We start from the raw sequence: 21,801 nt of genomic DNA on the forward strand, positions 1-21,801 counted from the left end.
GGAAACCTTCGGAAGCATGTTCATTTTCTGTTTCTTTCTCTTTTTGCTCTGTATGCACCACTCTGCATTTAATCATTAGTGATCGATCTCTGCTCCCCTCCACAGCATGTCTTTTTCCTGGTTCTCTCCCTCAGCCCCAACCAGTCCCAGCAGAAGACTGCCCCTCCCTGAGCCTGGTTCTGCTGGAGGTTTCTTCCTGTTAAAAGGGAGTTTTTCCTTCCCACTGTAGCCAAGTGCTTGCTCACAGGGGGTCGTTTTGACCGTTGGGGTTTTACATCATTATTGTATGGCCTTGCCTAACAATATAAAGCGCCTTGGGGCAACTGTTTGTTGTGATTTGGTGCTATATAAAAAAAAAATTGATTGATTGATTGATTTTAACTCTATTAATTCTTCCAGCAACAGACAGATGAAGTAAGGACCATCTGTCTAAATTCTGCCTAACCCTATCCACAAGAGACTCAAAATTAAACTTGAAAAGGTCACAAAATTTACTTTTAACTTTCACGCCTAAATATGTAAAACCTTCAAGTGCAACCCGAAACGGAAGGGAAGCCAATGAATAATTTCGAGCCGCAGAATTCAAGGGAAAGATTTCGCTTTTGCCTAGGTTTAATTTATAGCCAGAAATATGGCTAAACTGGTCAGGAATTGAGAGAACAGTGGGAATTGAAGAAGCTGGTTTTGAAATTTAGAGAAACAAATCGTCAGCGTACAGGGAAACCTTTTGTTCAAGGCCAAGAATTGTGATTCCAATGATATGTGCATTAGATCTAAGTGAGATGGCCAATGGTTCTATGGCAATCGCAAAAAGTAATGGAGACATAGGGCAGCCCTGTCTAGTGCCTCTAAAAAGAGAAAAAAAATGTTGAGTAAATAGAATTTGTTCTGACAGAGGCAAGTGGGGTAGTGTATAAAAGCTTTATCCATGAGACAAACTTATGACCAAATCCGAATCGTTCAAGCACATAGAAAAGGTAACCCCACTCGACCCTGTCAAACGCCTTCTCACCGTCCAAACTAAGTGCAAATTTGGCTTCAGCAGAGTCTGTAGGGTTGTAAAGTATATTAAACAAGCATCTAAGGTTAGAGAAGGCATATCTGCCCTTAATAAATCCATTCTGGTCAGGACTGATTACTGATGGCAATACGGTTTCTAGACGAAGGGCCAAAATTTTTGCAAGAATTTTATAGTCTACGTTTAGAAGTGAAATCAGGCGATGGGAGCCACAGGACAGCAGGTCCTTATCTTTCTTCAGGATTAGGGATATGGAGGCCTGTAATAAAGAGCCAGGAAGAGATCCAGATTCAAATGAGTGATTAAACATCTTCAAAAGGAGTGGGGCCAATTTAAGAATAAACTTTCTATAAAATTCAACAGGGAATCCATCCTGCCCAGGACATTTAGAACTTTGCATACTATTAATAGCATGAAGCACCTCCCCGACACCAGTAGGCTCCTCCAACTTAAGACTCTGTGCTCTATCCAATACAGGACAGACAAGGTTGTCAAAGAATGAGTCCAAAGATGGAATACTAAAAGGACATTCAGAGATATAAAGTCATGAATAGAAGTTTCGAAACTGATCGTTAATTATTTGAGGGTCAGATGAAACACCACCAGGGGTTTGGATCTGTGGAAGAAGATGTGCTGTCAACACACTACGGAGCTGATGAGAGAGTAGTTTACTGGCCTTGTCACCATACTCGTATTGGGCATGTTGTGCCTTCAACAACATCTCCTCAGCCTGGACTGACGATAAGCGATCAAATTCTGCCTGCAAAGACAATCTATCATTATATCCTTCGGGTAAAGGAGAGGTGGCACTCAATTCATCCAACTGACGAATTCGAGTTGTAAGTTCTGATAACTTTGCCTTTCTTTGCTTCACATCAAAACTACTGTAGGAAATAATATGTCCTCGTATAAAAGCCTTAAAGGCCTCCCACAGAAGGGAAGGCGATGTACCGGGTGTATCGTTTGTGGCAACAAATAGATCAATTTTTGACACCACAAAGTCAGCAAACTTATCAGACAACAGGCACGTATTCATGCGCCACGGGACAAAAGAGAAAGCGCCACCGCCCACTACCAAGTCCAATGTCACTGGGGCATGATCTGAAATGACAGTAGCATTATGAGAACAAGCACGGATATGAGGTATGAGCCGACTGTCCAGGAGAAAGTAATCAATACGTGTGTATGGATGATGAACTGGGGAGAAAAAAGTGTATTCTCTCCGAGTAGGATTAAGAGAACGCCAGGCATCAACAACTGAGAATTCCTTGAGAAAATTATTTACAACTTTGGAAGAATGTGATTGTCTGATAGAATTATTTGATGATTGATCCAGCTGACTCAACCAACAGTTGAGATCAAATCAAATCAATTCAAATCAATTTTATTTATATAACACCAAATCACAACAAACAGATGCCCCAAGGCGCACCACCACCCAAAACCAAAAAATGTGAGGATAAAGCTGGAATTTTTGTGAAAAAGAACTAAAAAAAATTACAATCATCCCAATTGGGCGCATACACATTAGCCAAAATTAATTTTGTATCAAAGATACTTCCACTAACAATAATGTATCTACCATTAGGATCAGCAATGACATTGGAACAAACAAATGGCACAGATTTGTGAATCAGAATGGCAGCACCCCGGGCCTTACTTTGAAAAATTGAATGATACAACTGACCCACCCAGCCCTTCCGAAGTCTAGAATGATCTGAGATTTTCAAGTGAGTTTCCTGTAAGAAAGCTATTTGAACGCCTAAATGCTGTAAATGATGGAGCACTTTACTCCTTTTAATAGGTTGATTTAATCCTTTACAATTCCAGCTACAAAACTTGAGAATGTGACCCTTCAGTACATTACCCTTATTGGATTGTGACATTATTTAACAAACACCAATAAATAAATAAATAAAATAAAGTAAATAAAAAAAAGGAATGACCCATTGCAAGCACTTGAAGACCAAATAACCTGTGCCAAAACAGTGCAACAAACAAAAAAGAACAACCAACTTACCCCTAACTGCTGAAGCATCGTCCCAAACAAGATGCGCGCACACCCCCTTTTGCTACCCACTAGGTACCTCCTTCCACTCATCCAGTGACCCAGCAGAACTCAGGTTTCCGTCAAGCAGGAACAAATATATATACATTTTTTCCACAGTTAAGCATATGGAAATTTACCAAAGAATAATAATAACCAAGTACAAATAAAACAAGAAGGCAGAAAATGGAATTTGAAGACAACGAGGGAGAGGGAAAAAATAAATAAATAAAAATAAATTAAATAAATAAATAAATAAAATAAAATTTGAAAATAGTAATAATAATAAATAATAATAATAACAAAATAAAATTTTAAAGATAGATAAATAAATAAATAAATAAAAAAGATAATTAAAAAAGGAGAAATAACAAAATACGCAAATGTGTCTCCTCTTCCCCCTAATAAAAACCATAGGCGTATGAGGTGGGGGGGCAGGGGGAGCAACCGCTCCCCTGGGTTCGGCAAAATGCTCAAATTCGGGCAGATGGGCTGGGAAATTTGGGCATGGGCCATGTAGACTCTGAATACAGAATAGAATGACCTAAAATGTCAGACTTATTTTCGCAATTAATGTAAACAATCAAACTGCTATTTGGTCACCAATATGAATATAAATATGGGTATATAAATATATGGTAATTTAAAGAGTCATGGGGTTTCTGAAATTTGGGCAAATTTGGTGTCACCCCCCCCCCCCCCCCAAAATAGACCCCACCTCCTACGCCTATGATAAAAACTAATAACTGAACTAAACAAAAAGATTTTTTTCAAGTATATAGAGTATTAAAAATAGCTAGGTAGAACTAAAAAAAGAATAATAGTAATAATAATAATATAAAATTTAAAATAAAGACAATAATTTAAAAAATTGAGTAAAACAAAATGTAGTAGCTAAAGCACACCCTACATTGATAGGGAACTTAACACAAGATTTTCAATAAAATAATTTTTACCAATACGGGTTACAAAATAATGAATGAGTCCCATCAGCCTCCAGTCAAGTTAAAGCTACAAATCTGAAGAAGTCATGGTCCCCAGTGTCTTACTAATGAAATCTGTAGCAGCCTTGGGGTCAGAAAACTTGCGTACCCCTCCATCCGGTAGTGTGATCCTTAGCTCCGCAGGGTAGAATAAGCCAAACTTAATGCCAGGACATGAGTGTAGGAGACGTTTAGCATTAGCAAACTGTGAGTGTTTTTGGCTACTGATGACGTAAAGTCAGGAAAAATGGAGATCTTTTTGCCTTGATAGAGAAGAGGTGCAGCCGCTCCCGCACGACGCAGTATTTGCTCCTTACATGAAAATAGTGCACTCTGATGATAATCGGTCGTGGTGGGGCCCCTGTTTTAGGCTTTTCCCTGTTAGATCTGTAAGCTCGATCCAACAGTGGCGCATCCTCCAATCTCAAGCGGTCCTGCAGAAGTTGTGAGACAGACTCTCTGGAATTGGGCAACTCGACCCCCTCAGCCAGCCCGATAAGGCGAAGGTTGTTGCGTCTCGATCTTCCCTCAAGATCCTCACATTTAACCTGTAGATATTTGACCTTCTCTGCCAAACCAGACACAGAGGCCTGAAGAGAGGTCAGATCATCACTGCAAGATGTGGCAGAAATTTCCAGCTCCTTGATGGTGGTCCCCTGAGCATCAACAAGGGCCTGGATGGCATTTACATTGACCTTAAGCTCAGTTTTCACTGATGATATTTCCGACCTTAGTGTGAGGGTAAGGGAGTCAATCTTGGTGTCAAACGTCATGCAAATATCGTGCTTCAAGCCCTCTAGCACCTTGATAAATGTTGCCACACTGAGCAGTGTGTCCGAGCGCTGTTCGTCACTCTCCACCAGAGCCTCATCCTGACGTGGAACACCAGCTCCTACACCCGTCTCGGTAGTAACATGTTTAGGTTGACCCTTCGTTATGTTGACCCTTCGAGTTGGGCTGTCTATCAACTGATTTAGATTGAGTGAATCACAGATAGATTTTAGGCTGTCTGAGGCCGAAGACAACCAAGGTTTAGGTCCCCCACTAACACAAGCTCACTGGGGTTTAGCCCTGAGATACAATTATTTAGTGAGTTTAGAGCCTCACATCAGGCTGGGGGGGGACTGGAACATCCCATGACTGTGAGGGACTGTCCCTGCTGGAGTTCAAATTTCAATGCCAGAAGTTCAGATTGTTTGATAATCGAAACAGAGGAGAGGAGAGTCACACCTCCTAAATGTCTACACCTCCGCCTTTCCTGGGACGATCACAACGAAAAACATTGTAGTTGTTGATAGCAATGTCGGAATTCTAGACTGATTACTCAGCCATGTCTCGGACAATATGAGGATATCGGCTTCTGTTGTTTGTACCCAGATTCGTACTAGATCAATCTTAGGGAGCAGACTCCTGACATTGAAATGAAGGATGCCAAGGCCTGATCTGGCTCTGAAATGATCAGGGGTGTCAGTAATGTAGCGGGATGAAAGTCCCGGGTCCCAATTGAAAAGACGTTCCCACTAGCTTGGCTAACGGGGAGTTCCCCTTTGGCTTACCTGGTAGAGGAATGGTCTTTTGGTGCGAGCCGCGTGGGTTCGATCCCCCACCGTCGTCCCGGCCACGAAGGTCCTGCTGCTTCAATCTGGCATCACGAACAGGATGTGGGTCACAGAGTATGCTAACATGCACCTGTGACTTCGGGACGAAGTCAAAAATGGTGGGGAAATGTGTAGCGGGATGAAAGTCCCAGGTCCCAATTGAAAAGACGTTCCCGCTAGCTTGGCTAACGGGGAGTTCCCCTTTGGCTTACCTGGTAGAGGAATGGTCTTTTGGTGCGAGCCACGTGGGTTCGATCCCCCACCGTCGTCCTGGCCACGAAGGTCCTGTTGCTTCAATTTTCAGGGAGGGCGATGGGCCAGGGTTAGGTTGTACATTGCCAGAGAATAACAGAAGAAGAAGGATGAGATATTTCCTATTTCTGTTTCAAAATTGAGTCATTTTTAACTATGTTGGAGATTTTCACATTAATGAGTGTGTTTTCTGTGTGTGTAAAACTGCTCTGTCAGACTGATATACAACCCCAATTCCAATGAAGTTGGGATGTTGTGTGAAATGTAAATAAAAACAGAATACAATGATTTGCAAATCCTCTTGAACCTATATTCAATTGAATACACCAAAAGACAAGATATTAAATGTTCAAATTGATACATTTTATTGTTTTTGTGCAAATATTTGCTCATTTTGAAATGGATGCCTCCAACACATTTCAAAAAGCTGGGACAGTGGTAGGTTTACCACTGTGTTACATCACCTTTCCTGCAAGAAGGGGGAGGGGGAAGTTAATTAATAAAACACAGCAGTGGGCACAGTTCTGCTAACCATTAATTATCAAAGCTCATGTTTTCATTATCGGATTAGCTTTTCAGATAACTTTGAAAACCATCAGCGGACCAATTAGCTTCTGCTAAATTTAGGTCCAGTAATTTTTTTTTTAGACCACTAACATATTTTTGCAGGCACAGTGAATAAAGCTTAACAGTTAAAAACATTTGTGATGTCTGAAATCAAAGATTTTAGTGCCTGCCTGCTAAATGTTTTGTAGCAGACGTACAGCTCTATCCTCTGCAGGCAGATGAGAGCTGGTTACAGAAGACAAAAGAAAAGATAAAAGATAATTTCTCTTTACACCATACTGACTTGCTGACATATCACCCAAGTCATCTACAGGCATACAGTTTTAACTTATGGTTAAAATTTTAACCAAACTAATTCTGGACAAGTTACTTTATTGAAAGAAAGATGACGGCGCGCATAGACGCAGCAGTCCTGAGCTCTGTCATACTATTCTTGTGCATTCTTTTCTACTTCGATCTGGCAGAGTCTCTACAGTACAGTCATGCTGATCTACTCACACTCAGCACCCGTAGCACTTACCTTTCATTCACGGACAATATAATACCTCCAGAGATCATCAGACTCCGATGTGAGATGGGGAAGGTGCTACGCGTGGCAGCAACTGAGAGGCAAGCGGGGAAGTGTGCAGGCCAGGCTAAAGGCTAACCCACTTAGCCCCCCTCTGCCTTCCATCCTTCTCTCAAATGCCCGCTCAGTCAGTAATAAGATGGACAAAATCAGTCTACGACTGGCAGCCCGGAGGGATAAAGCCTACTGCTGCTGCATGGTTTTTACGGAAATCTGGCTTGATTCCAACACTCCAGATGCGGCTATCAAGCTAGCCGGCTTCACCGCTCACTGAGGTGACAGAACAGCAGCCAGCCACAGGTCATGCTAGTGCATGAGTCAAAGTCACGCTTGTGTCAGGGGGCCTTAACTATCAGCCAGTCTCCATTTCTCTTTTCTGCATGAGAAGACACAACAACAGGATGGATACTGGGTGGATACTGAAAAATAGGCCGAACAATCAACCACAGAGTCCTGTTTTTGTGTGTTCCACTGTATGTTTGTGGCTTTTTCTGAACCAGTTCCCGCATGAGCTATGTTCACTAAACGGGAATTTACACGAGCATGTCTTTGTTTCACAACACATCATGACCTGTGTCGTGCTGGAGAGTGAACTCATCTTTAACTGGTGCATACAGGATGCCAGAGGGGTGCCAGTGCGTGCTATTGCGCACAGAGAATTTTGAAATGTTCAAAAAATCTTCCACGCACAAATGTCGTGCTATGTGGTGCGATCTAATCTCCAACAGGACGTGCAGCTCATCAAGTGGAGTAAACAAGAAGTGAACAGGGTTAGTGGTGACATCAGCGGATCACATCAGAGCGCAGCTTGTCTGAAGGATTATAACAAGAAGTTAAATCTGTTATAAACATACTTTAACAGCTGCAGAAAAGAAGGAAAAAAAAACTTATCAAGACATGACGATGTAAACAAGACAAATAATTACCTTTTTAGATGGCTCAAAATGCTTTCTGCAGCTTGTTAGGCATGCGCGTGCACGATGTTGGAAACCAGGTTACCCATGACCTCGTTAAAGGACCCTGTCCTCTCTTCTGGTCCTCGCACGTCAGTTGATGCAAAGAAGGTTATAAGAGTCCAAATTATGATTCAAATTGTCCCGGGAGATAGACCTCTCATGCGGGAATTTATTATAGAAAATTGATTAAGAAACAGAGTGAGTAAGATATACCGTATACAGAATTCTGTAGGTCCGTTCTGAAGTCTGTCCCTCAGCTTAGCCTCTAGCGGATCAGCAGCAGGAAAGATTACATTAGCAGGGACTGAAACTATCCTTCCCTGGACCCTTTTATATGGTCAAATCTGCTCCACCTAGTCTGGACAAAGTCAGTCTATTCTTAGAGTATCGTCCTTCTTTGATTGGTCTTCTCCCATCTGCTAAGGGGCATAGTCCTGCCCACTGCGCTGTGCTATCTTCTTTGCTTGACACACGCTGTCTCCATCTGACTCCTAACCTTTATCTAATAAGGAGTTGTTTGATCCGTTTCTAGCTGATAGTGCAACACCATTTCTTAAAACTGAAAGCTACTGTTGACATTCACTTAAACTTCTGCATTTCTCAGTAAGCCCGCGGTTAACCAACAATTTAACAAGACCTTTCAAAATAGTACATCACCAAAACGAGACATCCTGACAGCCGTTTCCTGATTGCCCGCGTATATGTCTGTGGCTTTATACTTCTGCAGTTGACAAGCTTTATTAATATATGAGTAAAAGATCACTTCTAAACAATAGAACACACTCATAATTGTGACAGCAAGTACCCTTAGCTCAGTAAAAAGGTACAGCATAATAAAATGAGATATATGGGAAAAGCACAAAATGGTTAATGCAATAATAAGTACTTTAGAATATATATTCCTACAGGGCCTAACATAAAGTGGAGTTTGTGCAGAAACTGCAACCTGAAACACCAAATTATCACTACCTGTCAGTAAGTCTCATCCCCGCCGTTACATCATAGATACATTTGACATTCAAAGTTGCACATACTCCAGACAGAGAGTCCAAACATTCCCACGCAGCAGTTTCACATCCTGTTCTAACTAGCTTTACATAGCAGCGGTTGAAAAGCCATACAAGAATTCACAGTTCAAAAGTATTCAGACACATAGCTCAAACGTATTTGGACAAATAATAGATATTGCATAATTAACCTTAGCTATTGATTACATGATTAATAAGCATTGATAAATGGCGATTATTATGTGCATATGAGTATCAGCGAACGGCCCCGGCTGCAGTCTCCTCTGTGATTCAGGAAGTGATTAGAGCCATTTCCAACGGCCCAATTTGCAGAAAAAAATGATTAATCCACCACGAAATAATTATTTTATATACGCAGCGTCCAGTGCAGCACACGTGGGAACACAGCAGGTGGGATCGTCATGACACAGTTTGTGCTATTGCGTGAAGCAAAGGCATGCTTGTGTAAATGGAAGTTGAGATCTGTTCTGACTTTTACATGGGACTAAAATAAATGGCCTTTTCTGTATTTAAAGCATTGCTTCCTTTGTTCAGGACGGTTTCAACAAAGAGCTGGGCCATTTACACCAGTTAGTATTTTTACATTGAAGAGACATTCAAAAGGGAAAGATTTTTCACAGTCTGTTTGTAGACGTTGAATAAATATTTGGGTTTAGACTGTTTTTAACTGGCATTTTCAATAGTGTCATTTTCCCCCCTATACAAAGCAAATCATATGTTGGAGCCAAAGAGGTTATATATGAGAACGAGAGTCTGCACCGGCAAGGAGGTGTGGTTGCCATTTTAATTCCGGGCAATTTACTGAGCACCACTCATAGAATTTCAGTTAGTGTTGTCAAGAAACAGGTGGAATATGCTGGAAAGCTGCATATGTTGGCAAAGCCACAAAATGAGGAAGAAGGGAGACAATATTTCTTTCCATAAGTAAGTGGTTTTGGTTATTCTTGTCACTTTGTCCATGACATTTAGTTGATAAACAGGTATATGTTTCCTGCCCGTGCTTGTGTCATCCGTGGACACGGACCATTAACTCTTCACTTACAGTGAGGAAGATAAGTATTTGAACACCCTGCGATTTTGCAAGTTCTCCCACTTAGAAATCATGGAGGGGTCTGAAATTTTCATCTTAGGTGCATGTCCACTGTGAGAGACATAATCTAAAAAAAAAAAAACAAATCCGGAAATCACAATGTAATATTTTTTAATAATTTATTTGTATGTTACTGCTGCAAATAAGTATTTGAACACCTGTGAAATTCAATGTTAATATTTGGTACAGTAGCCTTTGTTTGCAATTACAGAGGTCAAACGTTTCCTGTCGTTTTTCACCAGGTTTGCACACACTGCAGCAGGGATTTTGGTCCATTCCTCCACACAGATCTTCTCTAGATCAGCCAGATTACTCGGCTGTCGCTGAGAATCATGGAGTTTGAGCTCCCTCCAAAGATTTTCTATTGGGTTTAGGTCTGGAGACTGGCCAGGCCACTCCAGAACCTTGATATGCTTCTTACGGAGCCACTCCTTGGTTATCCTGGCTGTGTGCTTCGGGTCAAGGTAAAATAAAGGGGTTAAGGTAAAATCATGGCTTCTTCAAAACTTCTTCAAAACCAAAGATGTAGGCACTAAATATACAGCACTGCTAAAGATAACACTGAACATGTCAATCAATCAATCAATTAATTTTTTTTTATATAGCGCCAAATCACAACAAACAGTTGCCCCAAGGCGCTTTATATTGTAAGGCAAGGCCATACAATAATTATGTAAAACCCCAACGGTCAAAACGACCCCCTGTGAGCAAGCACTTGGCTACAGTGGGAAGGAAAAACTCCCTTTTAACAGGAAGAAACCTCCAGCAGAACCAGGCTCAGGGAGGGGCAGTCTTCTGCTGGGACTGGTTGGGGCTGAGGGAGAGAACCAGGAAAAAACCATGCTGTGGAGGGGAGCAGAGATCGATCACTAATGATTAAATGCAGAGTGGTGCATACAGAGCAAAAAGAGAAAGAAACAGTGCATCAAGGGAACCCCCCAGCAGTCTACGTCTATAGCAGCATAACTAAGGGATGTTTCAGGGTCACCTGATCCAGCCCTAACTATAAGCTTTAGCAAAAAGGAAAGTTTTAAGCCTAATCTTAAAAGTAGAGAGGGTGTCTGTCTCCCTGATCTGAAGTGGGAGCTGGTTCCACAGGAGAGGAGCCTGAAAGCTGAAGGCTCTGCCTCCCATTCTACTCTTACAAACCCTAGGAACTACAAGTAAGCCTGCAGTCTGAGAGCGAAGCGCTCTATTGGGGTGATATGGTACTACGAGGTCCCTAAGATAAGATGGGACCTGATTATTCAAAACCTTATAAGTAAGAAGAAGAATTTTAAATTCTATTCTAGAATTAACAGGAAGCCAATGAAGAGAGGCCAATATGGGTGAGATATGCTCTCTCCTTCTAGTCCCCGTTAGTACTCTAGCTGCAGCATTTTGAATTAACTGAAGGCTTTTTAGGGAACTTTTAGGACAACCTGATAATGAATTACAATAGTCCAGCCTAGAGGAAATAAATGCATGAATTAGTTTTTCAGCATCACTCTGAGACAAGACCTTTCTAATTTTAGAGATATTGCGTAAATGCAAAAAAGCAGTCCTACATATTTGTTTAATATGCGCTTTGAATGACATATCCTGATCAAAAATGACTCCAAGATTTCTCACAGTATTACTAGAGGTCAGGGTAATGCCATCCAGAGTAAGGATCTGGTTAGACACCATGTTTCTAAGATTTGTGGGGCCAAGTACAATAATTTCAGTTTTATCTGAGTTTAAAAGCAGGAAATTAGAGGTCATCCATGTCTTTATGTCTGTAAGACAATCCTGCAGTTTAGCTAATTGGTGTGTGTCCTCTGGCTTCATGGATAGATAAAGCTGGGTATCATCTGCGTAACAATGAAAATTTAAGCAATACCGTCTAATAATACTGCCTAAGGGAAGCATGTATAAAGTGAATAAAATTGGTCCTAGCACAGAACCTTGTGGAACTCCATAATTAACTTTAGTCTGTGAAGAAGATTCCCCATTTACATGAACAAATTGTAATCTATTAGACAAATATGATTCAAACCACCGCAGCGCAGTGCCTTTAATGCCTATGGCATGCTCTAATCTCTGTAATAAAATAAAATTTTATGGTCAACAGTATCAAAAGCAGCACTGAGGTCTAACAGAACAAGCACAGAGATGAGTCCACTGTCCGAGGCCATAAGAAGATCATTTGTAACCTTCACTAATGCTGTTGCTGTACTATGATGAATTCTAAAACCTGACTGAAACTCTTCAAATAGACCATTCCTCTGCAGATGATCAGTTAGCTGTTTTACAACTACCCTTTCAAGAATTTTTGAGAGAAAAGGAAGGTTGGAGATTGGCCTATAATTAGCTAAGATAGCTGGGTCAAGTGATGGCTTTTTAAGTAATGGTTTAATTACTGCCACCTTAAAAGCCTGTGGTACATAGCCAACTAACAAAGACAGATTGATCATATTTAAGATCGAAGCATTAAATAATGGTAGGGCTTCCTTGAGCAGCCTGGTAGGAATGGGGTCTAATAAACATGTTGATGGTTTGGATGAAGTAACTAATGAAAATAACTCAGACAGAACAATCGGAGAGAAAGAGTCTAACCAAATACCGGCATCACTGAAAGCAGCCAAAGATAACGATACGTCTTTGGGATGGTTATGAGTAATTCTTTCTCTAATAGTTAAAATTTTGTTAGCAAAGAAAGTCATGAAGTCATTACTAGTTAAAGTTAATGGAATACTCAGCTCAATAGAGCTCTGACTCGGAGTCAGGCACTTCTGATTTAAAGCTCTCTTTTTCAGAGGAGCTACAGCATCCAAAGTTGTCTTCAATGAAGATGTAAAACTATTGACGAGATACTCTATCTCACTTACAGAGTTTAGGTAGCTACTCTGCACTGTGTTGGTATATGGCATTAGAGAACATAAAGAAGGAATCATATCCTTAAACCTAGTTACAGCGCTTTCTGAAAGACTTCTAGTGTAATGAAACTTATTCCCCACTGCTGGGTAGTCCATCAGAGTAAATGTTATTAAGAAATGATCAGACAGAAGGGAGTTTTCAGGGAATACTGTTAAGTCCTCTATTTCCATACCATAAGTCAGAACAAGATCTAAGATATGATTAAAGTGGTGGGTGGACTCATTTACATTTTGAGCAAAGCCAATAGAGTCTAATAACAGATTAAATGCAGTGTTGAGGCTGTCATTCTCAGCATCTGTGTGGATGTTAAAATCGCCCACTATAATTATCTTATCTGAGCTAAGCACTAAGTCAGACAAAAGGTCTGAAAATTCACAGAGAAACTCACAGTAACGACCAGGTGGACGATAGATAATAACAAATAAAACTGTTTTTTGGGACTTCCAATTTGGATGGACAAGACTAAGAGTCAAGCTTTCAAATTAATTAAAGCTCTGTCTGGGTTTTTGATTAATTAATAAGCTGGAATGGAAGATTGCTGCTAATCCTCCGCCCCGGCCCATGCTACGAGCATTCTGACAGTTAGTGTGACTCGGGGGTGTTGACTCAGTTAAACTAACATATTCATCCTGCTGTAACCAGGTTTCTGTAAGGCAGAATAAATCAATATGTTGATCAATTATTATATCATTTACCAACAGGGACTTAGAAGAGAGAGACCTAATGTTTAATAGACCACATTTAACTGTTTTAGTCTGTGGTGCAGTTGAAGGTGCTATATTATTTTTTCTTTTTGAATTTTTATGCTTAAATAGATTTTTGCTGGTTATTGGTGGTCTGGGAGCAGACACCGTCTCTACGGGGATGGGGTAATGAGGGGATGGCAGGGGGAGAGAAGCTGCAGAGAGGTGTGTAAGACTACAACTCTGCTTCCTGGTCCCAACCCTGGATAGTCACAGTTTGGAGGATTTAAGAAAATTGGCCAGATTTCTAGAAATGAGAGCTGCTCCATCCAAAGTGGGATGGATGCCGTCTCTCCTAACAAGACCAGGTTTTCCCCAGAAGCTTTGCCAATTATCTATGAAGCCCACCTCATTTTTTGGACACCACTCAGACAGCCAGCAATTCAAGGAGAACATGCGGCTAAACATGTCACTCCCGGTCCGATTGGGGAGGGGCCCAGAGAAAACTACAGAGTCCGACATTGTTTTTGCAAAGTTACACACCGATTTAATGTTAATTTTAGTGACCTCCGATTGGCGTAACCGGGTCTCATTACTGCCGACGTGAATTACAATCTTACCAAATTTACGCTTAGCCTTAGCCAGCAGTTTCAAATTTCCTTCAATGTCGCCTACTCTGGCCCCCGGAAGACAATTGACTATGGTTGCTGGTGTCGCTAACTTCACATTTCTCAAAACAGAGTCGCCAATAACCAGAGTTTGATCCTCGGCGGGTGTGTTGTCAAGTGGGGAAAAACGGTTAGAAATGTGAACGGGTTGGCGGTGTACACGGGGCTTCTGTTTAGAACTACGCTTCCTCCTCACAGTCACCCAGTCGGCCTGCTTTCCCGGCTGCTCGGGATCTGCCAGGGGGGATCTAACGGTGGCTAATCTACCTTGGTCCGCACCGACTACAGGGGCCTGGCTAGCTGTAGAATTTTCCACGGTGCGGAGCCGAGTCTCCAATTCGCCCAGCCTGGCCTCCAAAGCTACGAATAAGCTACACTTATTACAAGTACCGTTACTGCTAAAGGAGGCCGAGGAATAACTAAACATTTCACACCCAGAGCAGAAAAGTGCGGGAGAGACAGGAGAAGCCGCCATGCTAAATCGGCTAAGAGCTAGTAGCTGCAATAAGCTAGCGGATTCCTAAAAACACGCAAAGTGAATAATGTGTAAATAATTTAGAGGTGATTCAGCAGAAGAAGTGCTTTAGTTAAGGCACGTGAAGATTACACTGTGAAACAAATCGTAATCTAGATAACTAGATCAATCTAACTGCGCAGATTTAACAGATACAGAAAAACACCGCTGTGCTCCGGAACAGGAAGTGATACAATACCGCAGTGAGAGCCAACCACCAGTAGAGGCAAGCAAGCCTGTGTAATAAGTATTCTGATTCTATATAGAAATTGAGAGATGAACTGTATGAAGGGTGAATATTTTTTACAGGTGTTTTGATATTGTACAGTAATTGAGAGATTTAGATGAATTTATGAATGTCTTGACAATTTTGATGTTTTGATGCTGCATGTTATGAGTGACAGGGATGAATTATGAATGGTTGTTTTAAACGTTTTGATATGGCACAGTATTTTAGAAATGAATGACGTAAGAATGAATTTAATATTATATATTTTATGAATTTAGTATTATATATTTTGTAGGTTTGTTTGTGATGTATTTAATAGCCCTATGTGTATCCCCCTGACCCTCAAGGACTACAGATGGAAATTAGCTGTTGCAGCTACAATCTGGTACAAACAAACATAAATGAGTCATTGTCATGCTGGAAGACCCATCCACGACCATCTTCAATGCTCTAACTGAGGGAAGGAGGTTGTTCCCCAAAATCAGGCAATACATGGCCCCAGTCATCCTCTCCTTAATACAGTGCAGTCGTCCTGTCCCATGTGCAGAAAAACACCCCAAAGCATGATGCTTCCACCCCCATGCTTCACAGCAGAAATCATGGAGGGGTCTGAAATTTTCATCTTAGGTGCATGTCCACTGTGAGAGACATAATCTAAAAAAAAAAAAAATCCAGAAATCAAAATATATGATTTTTTTAATAATTTATTTGTATGTTACTGCTGCAAATAAGTATTTCAACACCTGTGAAAATCAATGTTAATATTTGGTACAGTAGCCTTTGTTTGCAATTACAGAGGTCAAACATTTCCTGTAGTTTTTCACCAGGTCTGCACACACTGCAGCAGGGATTTTGGTCCACTCCTCCATACAGATCTTCTCCAAATCTTTCAGGTTTGGAGTTTCAGCTCCCTCCAAAGATTTTCTATTGAGTTCAGGTCTGGAGACTGGCCAGGCCACTCCAGGACCTTGAAATGCTTCTTACGGAGCCCCTCCTTAGTCCACTGAGTTCATGAATGAAACTCGGCCAGTAAAGGATAATTGTGTTTAAATATATATATATGTATATGTGTGTGTGTGTGTGTATATCGTAATGGTTTTAGGAGCCGCTCTGTGCCTGACACAGCAGCTCAGCCCAGCAGCTTGGAACAGATCAGATCCGTGTAACTTTCAACACTAATATTTTGGAATGTGTGGGTGTTAGAGTAAGTTAAATACTTTCCTGACATGATTTAATGTTAATTAATTTTACTGGCTCGATATCCAGGTCAGAATGGCATTTTAACAAGTATTTTGCGAGCGTTTTTAGTCGTGAATCTCCATTGAAAGTGCATTAACATCCGGGAACTTTGTCAATATTTTGCCTGGTTAGGAGGCGTCATGTCACTGTGCATGAAGGGACGTTCACGTTTAGTGGGCAGCATTGGGGGTGTGGACTCTAGTTCTCATATATAGCCTTTTTGGTTGGAGCGTAACTAGCAAGGCTACTTTGTGTTGCTAGTTTTAACAAAAAAAGTTATGATCATTAAATGAGCCTTAAAAAAGGAGCATTTTAACATTGAATAAGTGTTTAATAAAATGATTATAGTAAAAATATGTTGAAAAAAGGCTTGAAAGAGAAAGTTTATTCAACGTCTTCTTCTTCTTCGTCTTTCAGCTGTTCCCGTTAGGGGTCGCCACAGCAGATCAATCGTTTCCATCTCACCCTGTCCTCTGTATCTTCCTCTGTCACACCAACCACCTGCATGTCCTCTCTCAGCACATCCATGAACCTCCTCTTTGGTCTCCCTCGTCTCCTCCTGCCTGGTGGCTCCATCCTCAGCACCCTTCTCCCTATATACCCTGGGTCCCTCCTCTGCACATGTCCAAACCATCTCAATCTCGCCTCTCTGACTTTGTCTCCAAACCGTCCCACCTGAGCTGTCCCTCTGATATGTTCATTCCTAATCTTGTCCATTCTTGTCACTCCCAAAGAGAATCTCAACATCTTCAGCTCTGCCACCTCCAGCTCTGCCTCCTGTCTTTTTGTTAGTGCCACTGTCTCTAAACCATACAACATAGCTGGTCTCACTACTGTTTTGTAAACTTTCCCCTTCACCCTTGCTGATATTATTCGGTCACAAATCACTCTTGCCACCTTTCTCCACCCACTCCACCCTGCCTGCACTCTCTTCTTCACCTCTCTACCACACTCTCCATTACTTTGAACAGTTGACCCCAAATATTTAAACTCATCTACTTTAACCACTTCTACTCCTTGTAACTGCACTATTCTATTGGGCTCCCTCTCATTCACACACATGTACTCAGTCTTGCTTCTACTGACTTTCATTCCCCTTCTCTCCAAAGCATATCTCCACTTCTCCAGACTAGACTGAACTTGCTCTCTACTCTCGTTGAATAAATGGCCAAAAGCTAATTGAACATGTGTATCAGATGGTAAAAAGTACTGTAGAAATGCAGTCCATTAATGTTTTGTTTTTGCAAACAGCAACTTTACAAACTAATAATTAAATTAGTTGGCCTATATATTTTTAATGAGTTGTAATGTCACTGTAGATGTGTTCATATGATATCTGATGACTTCTGACATCTTGTTCGAGTGCCATGTAAGTAGTAATAGTCATCCATCTTCTATACCCGCTTACTCCAATTAAAAATCACGAGGGGCCGGAGCCCATTCCAGCTGTCATGGAGCGTGAGGTGGGGTACAGCCTGGACAGGATGACAATCTGTCACAGGGTCACATATAGACAAACAAACACATTCACACCCAAACACACACACCAAGTGTCAATTTAAAGTTTTCAGTTCACCTACCATGCATGTCTTTGGATGTGGGAGGAAGCTGGAGCACCCGGAGAGAACCCACACAAACACGGGGAGAACATGTAAACTCCACACAGAAAGGCCACAGGTGGGAATCGATCCCATGACCTTTTTGCTGTGAGGTACAGTGATAACCACTAATCCACCGTGCTGCCCTAAGTAATAATAATACATTTGTAAAGCATTTTAAATGAAGGAAAAAACTCAACAAACGGGAGGTGATGGTCTAGTGGTTAAGGTGTTGGGCTTGAGTCCAGAAGATCATGGGTTCAAATCCCCGCCTGACTGGAAAATCACTAAGGGCCCTTGGGCAAGGCCTTTAATCCCCTATTGCTTCCGGTGTGTAGTGAGCGCCTTGTATGGCAGCACCCTGACATCGGGGTGAATGTGAGACATAATTGTAAAGCGCTTTGAGCGTCTGATGCAGATGGAAAAGCGCTATATAAATGCAGTCCATTTACCATTTAACAAAGTGCTGAACATAGCTGCTGACGATCATGAAACTAAGATCCCCAGATCCCAAAATAAAAACATAAACAGAAAAGAATTAAATACAAGAAAAAAAATAATGAAAAGAAGATGAAAAACCTTAAAACTAATTACAGTCAACAGAAAATATGTTTTAAAAATAGTCTTATAGTCACATTTCAAATGCCAACAGGCAGCCTGTTCCACAAGATACGACCATGGCAAAAAAGGCTCTGAAGCCTGCTGACTTCTTTTTAACCCTTGAGACACAGAGCAAGTCTTCATCCAAGGACCACAGGGCACGAGGTGACACATAATGCTGAACAAGTTCAGAAAGATAGTTGAGTTCATGACAGTTTTGAGCCTGAAATGTCAAACAAAATTTTGAAATCTAGTCCTCGAGTCAGTGAAGGGAAGCCAGAATGTCTGTGATCAAACCTCCTGGTTTTCATCAAAACTCGAACAACAGTAATTCTGTACCATCTGTAGACATCCTACACTATTTTGTAGCAATCCAGAAAGTAAAACACTGCAATAGTCAATTATGGAAGACAAGGATGTGAATTACAGTTTGTGAACTTTAAAACAAATGCTGATGTACATTTCCACTTTATCAGTTTCATCAGAGCAATAACTTACTGTCATCAGGTCAAACTCACCACTGATACTTTATTTTAGTGAGTATTGTTCTGACATTTATTGTTAAATTAATTACATAATGTATTAGTTTGCCCTTTTGTGAATCCACATCCTCTGATATTGATATGAGATGTGGTGGAGGTATGCGCTCTACTGTGTGCCCTTCTAGTTTTACTGAGTGTTATTCTGAATTTATTGTTCATTTGTTTCTTTACAGACATGCAGCAGTTGTTGATTAAAGAAGAAGCGCTCCCTGAATACCAGGAATGGAATTTGAGTGTTAACCAGGAGGACGTTAAAGAAGAAGCGAAGGTTTGGATAAGTCAGCAGGGAGAGCAGCTTCAGCAGCTGGAGGAGGCAGATCTCACCAAGTTTGGTTTTACTGCCGTCCCTGTGAAGAGTGAAAATGATGATGAAAAACCAGAGTCATCACAGCTTCATCAAAGCCGAAGTGATGAGAGCACAGAGGCTGAGCCTGAAGCCAGCAGCTCATCTGTACACAGAACACTGACAGCAGAAGCTGATGGAGAGGATGATGGAGGACCACAACCAGCCAGCAACTCAGGTCCAAACAGTCATTTACAACCAGATACCAGTGGCAGGAGTTCAGACAGTTCTGGAACTGAGACTGATGACAGTTATGACCGGAAAAAGACCAGAGAACTTCAGTCATGTTTTAACTGTCGAAAAAATACCAATATTGTTTGTTCAGGCAACACTGATGAAAAACAATTTAAAGGCTCTAAATATGGAAAAGCATCTGGTCACATGAACAACTCAGAGCAACAAAAGGGGAGGGAAGCAAGCAGAAAACCATTTAGCAGTTCTGATCGGAGTAAAAGACAGAAACAGAAGGGTATTCTTAAAAAACACTTTAGAAGTCAGACAGGGCAAAAAACATTTGACTGTTCTGAGTGTGGTCAAAGATTTGGACGAAAGGGCCATCTGAAAAGACACATGATAATTCATACGGGGCAAAAAGCATTTGTCTGTTCTGAGTGTGGTCAAAGATTTGGACAAAAGGGCCACCTGAAAAGACACATGGTAATTCATAAAAGGCAAAAAGTATTTGCCTGTTCTGAGTGTGGTCAAAGATTTGGACGAAACAGCCACCTGAACACACACATGATAATTCATACAGGGCAAAAAGTATTTGTCTGTTCTGAGTGTGGTGAAAGATTTGGTCTAAAGGGCAACCTGAAAACACACATGGTAATTCATACAGGGCAAAAAGCATTTGTCTGTTCTGAGTGTGGTCAAAGATTTGGACTAAAGGGCAACCTGAAAAGACACATGATAATTCATACAGGACAAAAAGCATTTGTCTGTTCTGAGTGTGGTCAAAGATTTGGACGAAAGGGCCACCTGAAAACACACATGATAATTCATACAAGACAAAAAGCATTTGTCTGTTCTGAGTGTGGTCAAAGATTTGGACAAAAGAGCACTCTGAACAGACACATGATAATTCATACAGGACAAAAAGCATTTTTCTGTTTTGAGTGTGGTCGAAGATTTGGACTAAAGAGCACTCTGAACAGACACATGATAATTCATACAGGACAAAGTAAAAAGTTACCATCATTGCCCAAGTAAAAAAGATATACCAAGGGGCCGACTTACCACCCAGAAACACAACTTTATTGTACAAAAACATTTCACGGATATTGAACTACATGAGATGCAGCAAGAGGCTGAGCAAATGGTCAAGGAAGGCATCTGCCCCCTTACACAACCCATTGCACCACCAAAAAGAACATCAGATCAAGCCAGCCTCACACACCAAAGGAGAAGTCGGAATCAGGCATCAACACAACAAGATGGAAATCAAACACCACCTCCACAAAAAAGACACCAAGCATTGTCTCACCAAAAAACAAGCCATACACCAATTTGTCCAGAAAACAATGTACAGATTCATTTGGACCTAGAGCAACTAGAGTTGGAAGAAGAATTGGCAAATAAAATTGAGGAAGCGAGGAGAATTGAAGTGGATGAGCGCCCTAAATTGATAAAATTAAAGGAGAATAAAAAGTTCAAAAGTATGCTGCAGAAAGTCAACCTGGGATTGACTAAACTGGTCCCACAAGGAACCACATTATCAGAAATAAATTGTGTAAATTATGGAGCGGCATGGTACATACAAAGTAAATTAGTTCCCCATTATTCGGACAGAACAATCAAAATCAGGAAAAGGAATAGCGTGCCGCGGTGGAAAAAGACATTACAACAGAAAATTAGTCGCCTTAGAGCAGAGATCTCCCAGATGTCGATATTTCTGGGAGGCCAAAGTCAAAAAAGGAACCTTCTTCGAAAAATCTATCGCATTAAAAGAAAATACAATATTGAAGATAAACAACTGGCTGCGAGGCTGGCTGAGCACCAAGCCATAGTGAAAGCATTAGCCGCTCAAATTAGAAACAAAGATAAGAAAATAAAGGCCAAACAGATAAACAAGCAGTTTGCAAACAACCCTAGACTAGTCTATAGAAATATGGTAAATGATACAGTAGAAGTACAACAGCCACCTGAGAGAGAAGAAGTTGAGAGGTTCTGGAGACCATTGTTTGAAGACTCTAAACAGCACCAAGAGGCTGAGTGGATTGAAATAATAAAACGGAAAACAAAGATAAACAGCAAATGCCAGCAATGATCATAACTGAAGAATTGATAAGAAATAAAATTCATGAATATAGTAACTTTAAGGCACCTGGCATTGATAAAGTTCCAAATTTTTGGTTAAAAAGGCTGACAGCACTGCACCACC

The 21,801-nt window shown here is 41.0% G+C and overlaps 1 protein-coding gene across 1 annotated transcript in view; it reads left to right on the top strand.

The window, feature by feature from the left end:
• LOC117507835 overlaps positions 1-19,700 on the top strand; it is a gene marked incomplete at its 3' end in the record, with an annotated part of 40,909 nt that extends 21,209 nt beyond the window's left edge. Inside the window, exon 5 of the mRNA XM_034167622.1 lies at positions 19,252-19,700. Coding sequence (XP_034023513.1) covers positions 19,252-19,700 — 449 coding nt within the window. The remainder of the gene's footprint in view (positions 1-19,251) is intronic.
• Between the last annotated feature and the right edge of the window lie 2,101 nt (positions 19,701-21,801).

The sequence above is a fragment of the Thalassophryne amazonica genome, chromosome 3, assembly GCF_902500255.1.
Source record: "Thalassophryne amazonica chromosome 3, fThaAma1.1, whole genome shotgun sequence".
NCBI lineage: Eukaryota > Metazoa > Chordata > Actinopteri > Batrachoidiformes > Batrachoididae > Thalassophryne > Thalassophryne amazonica.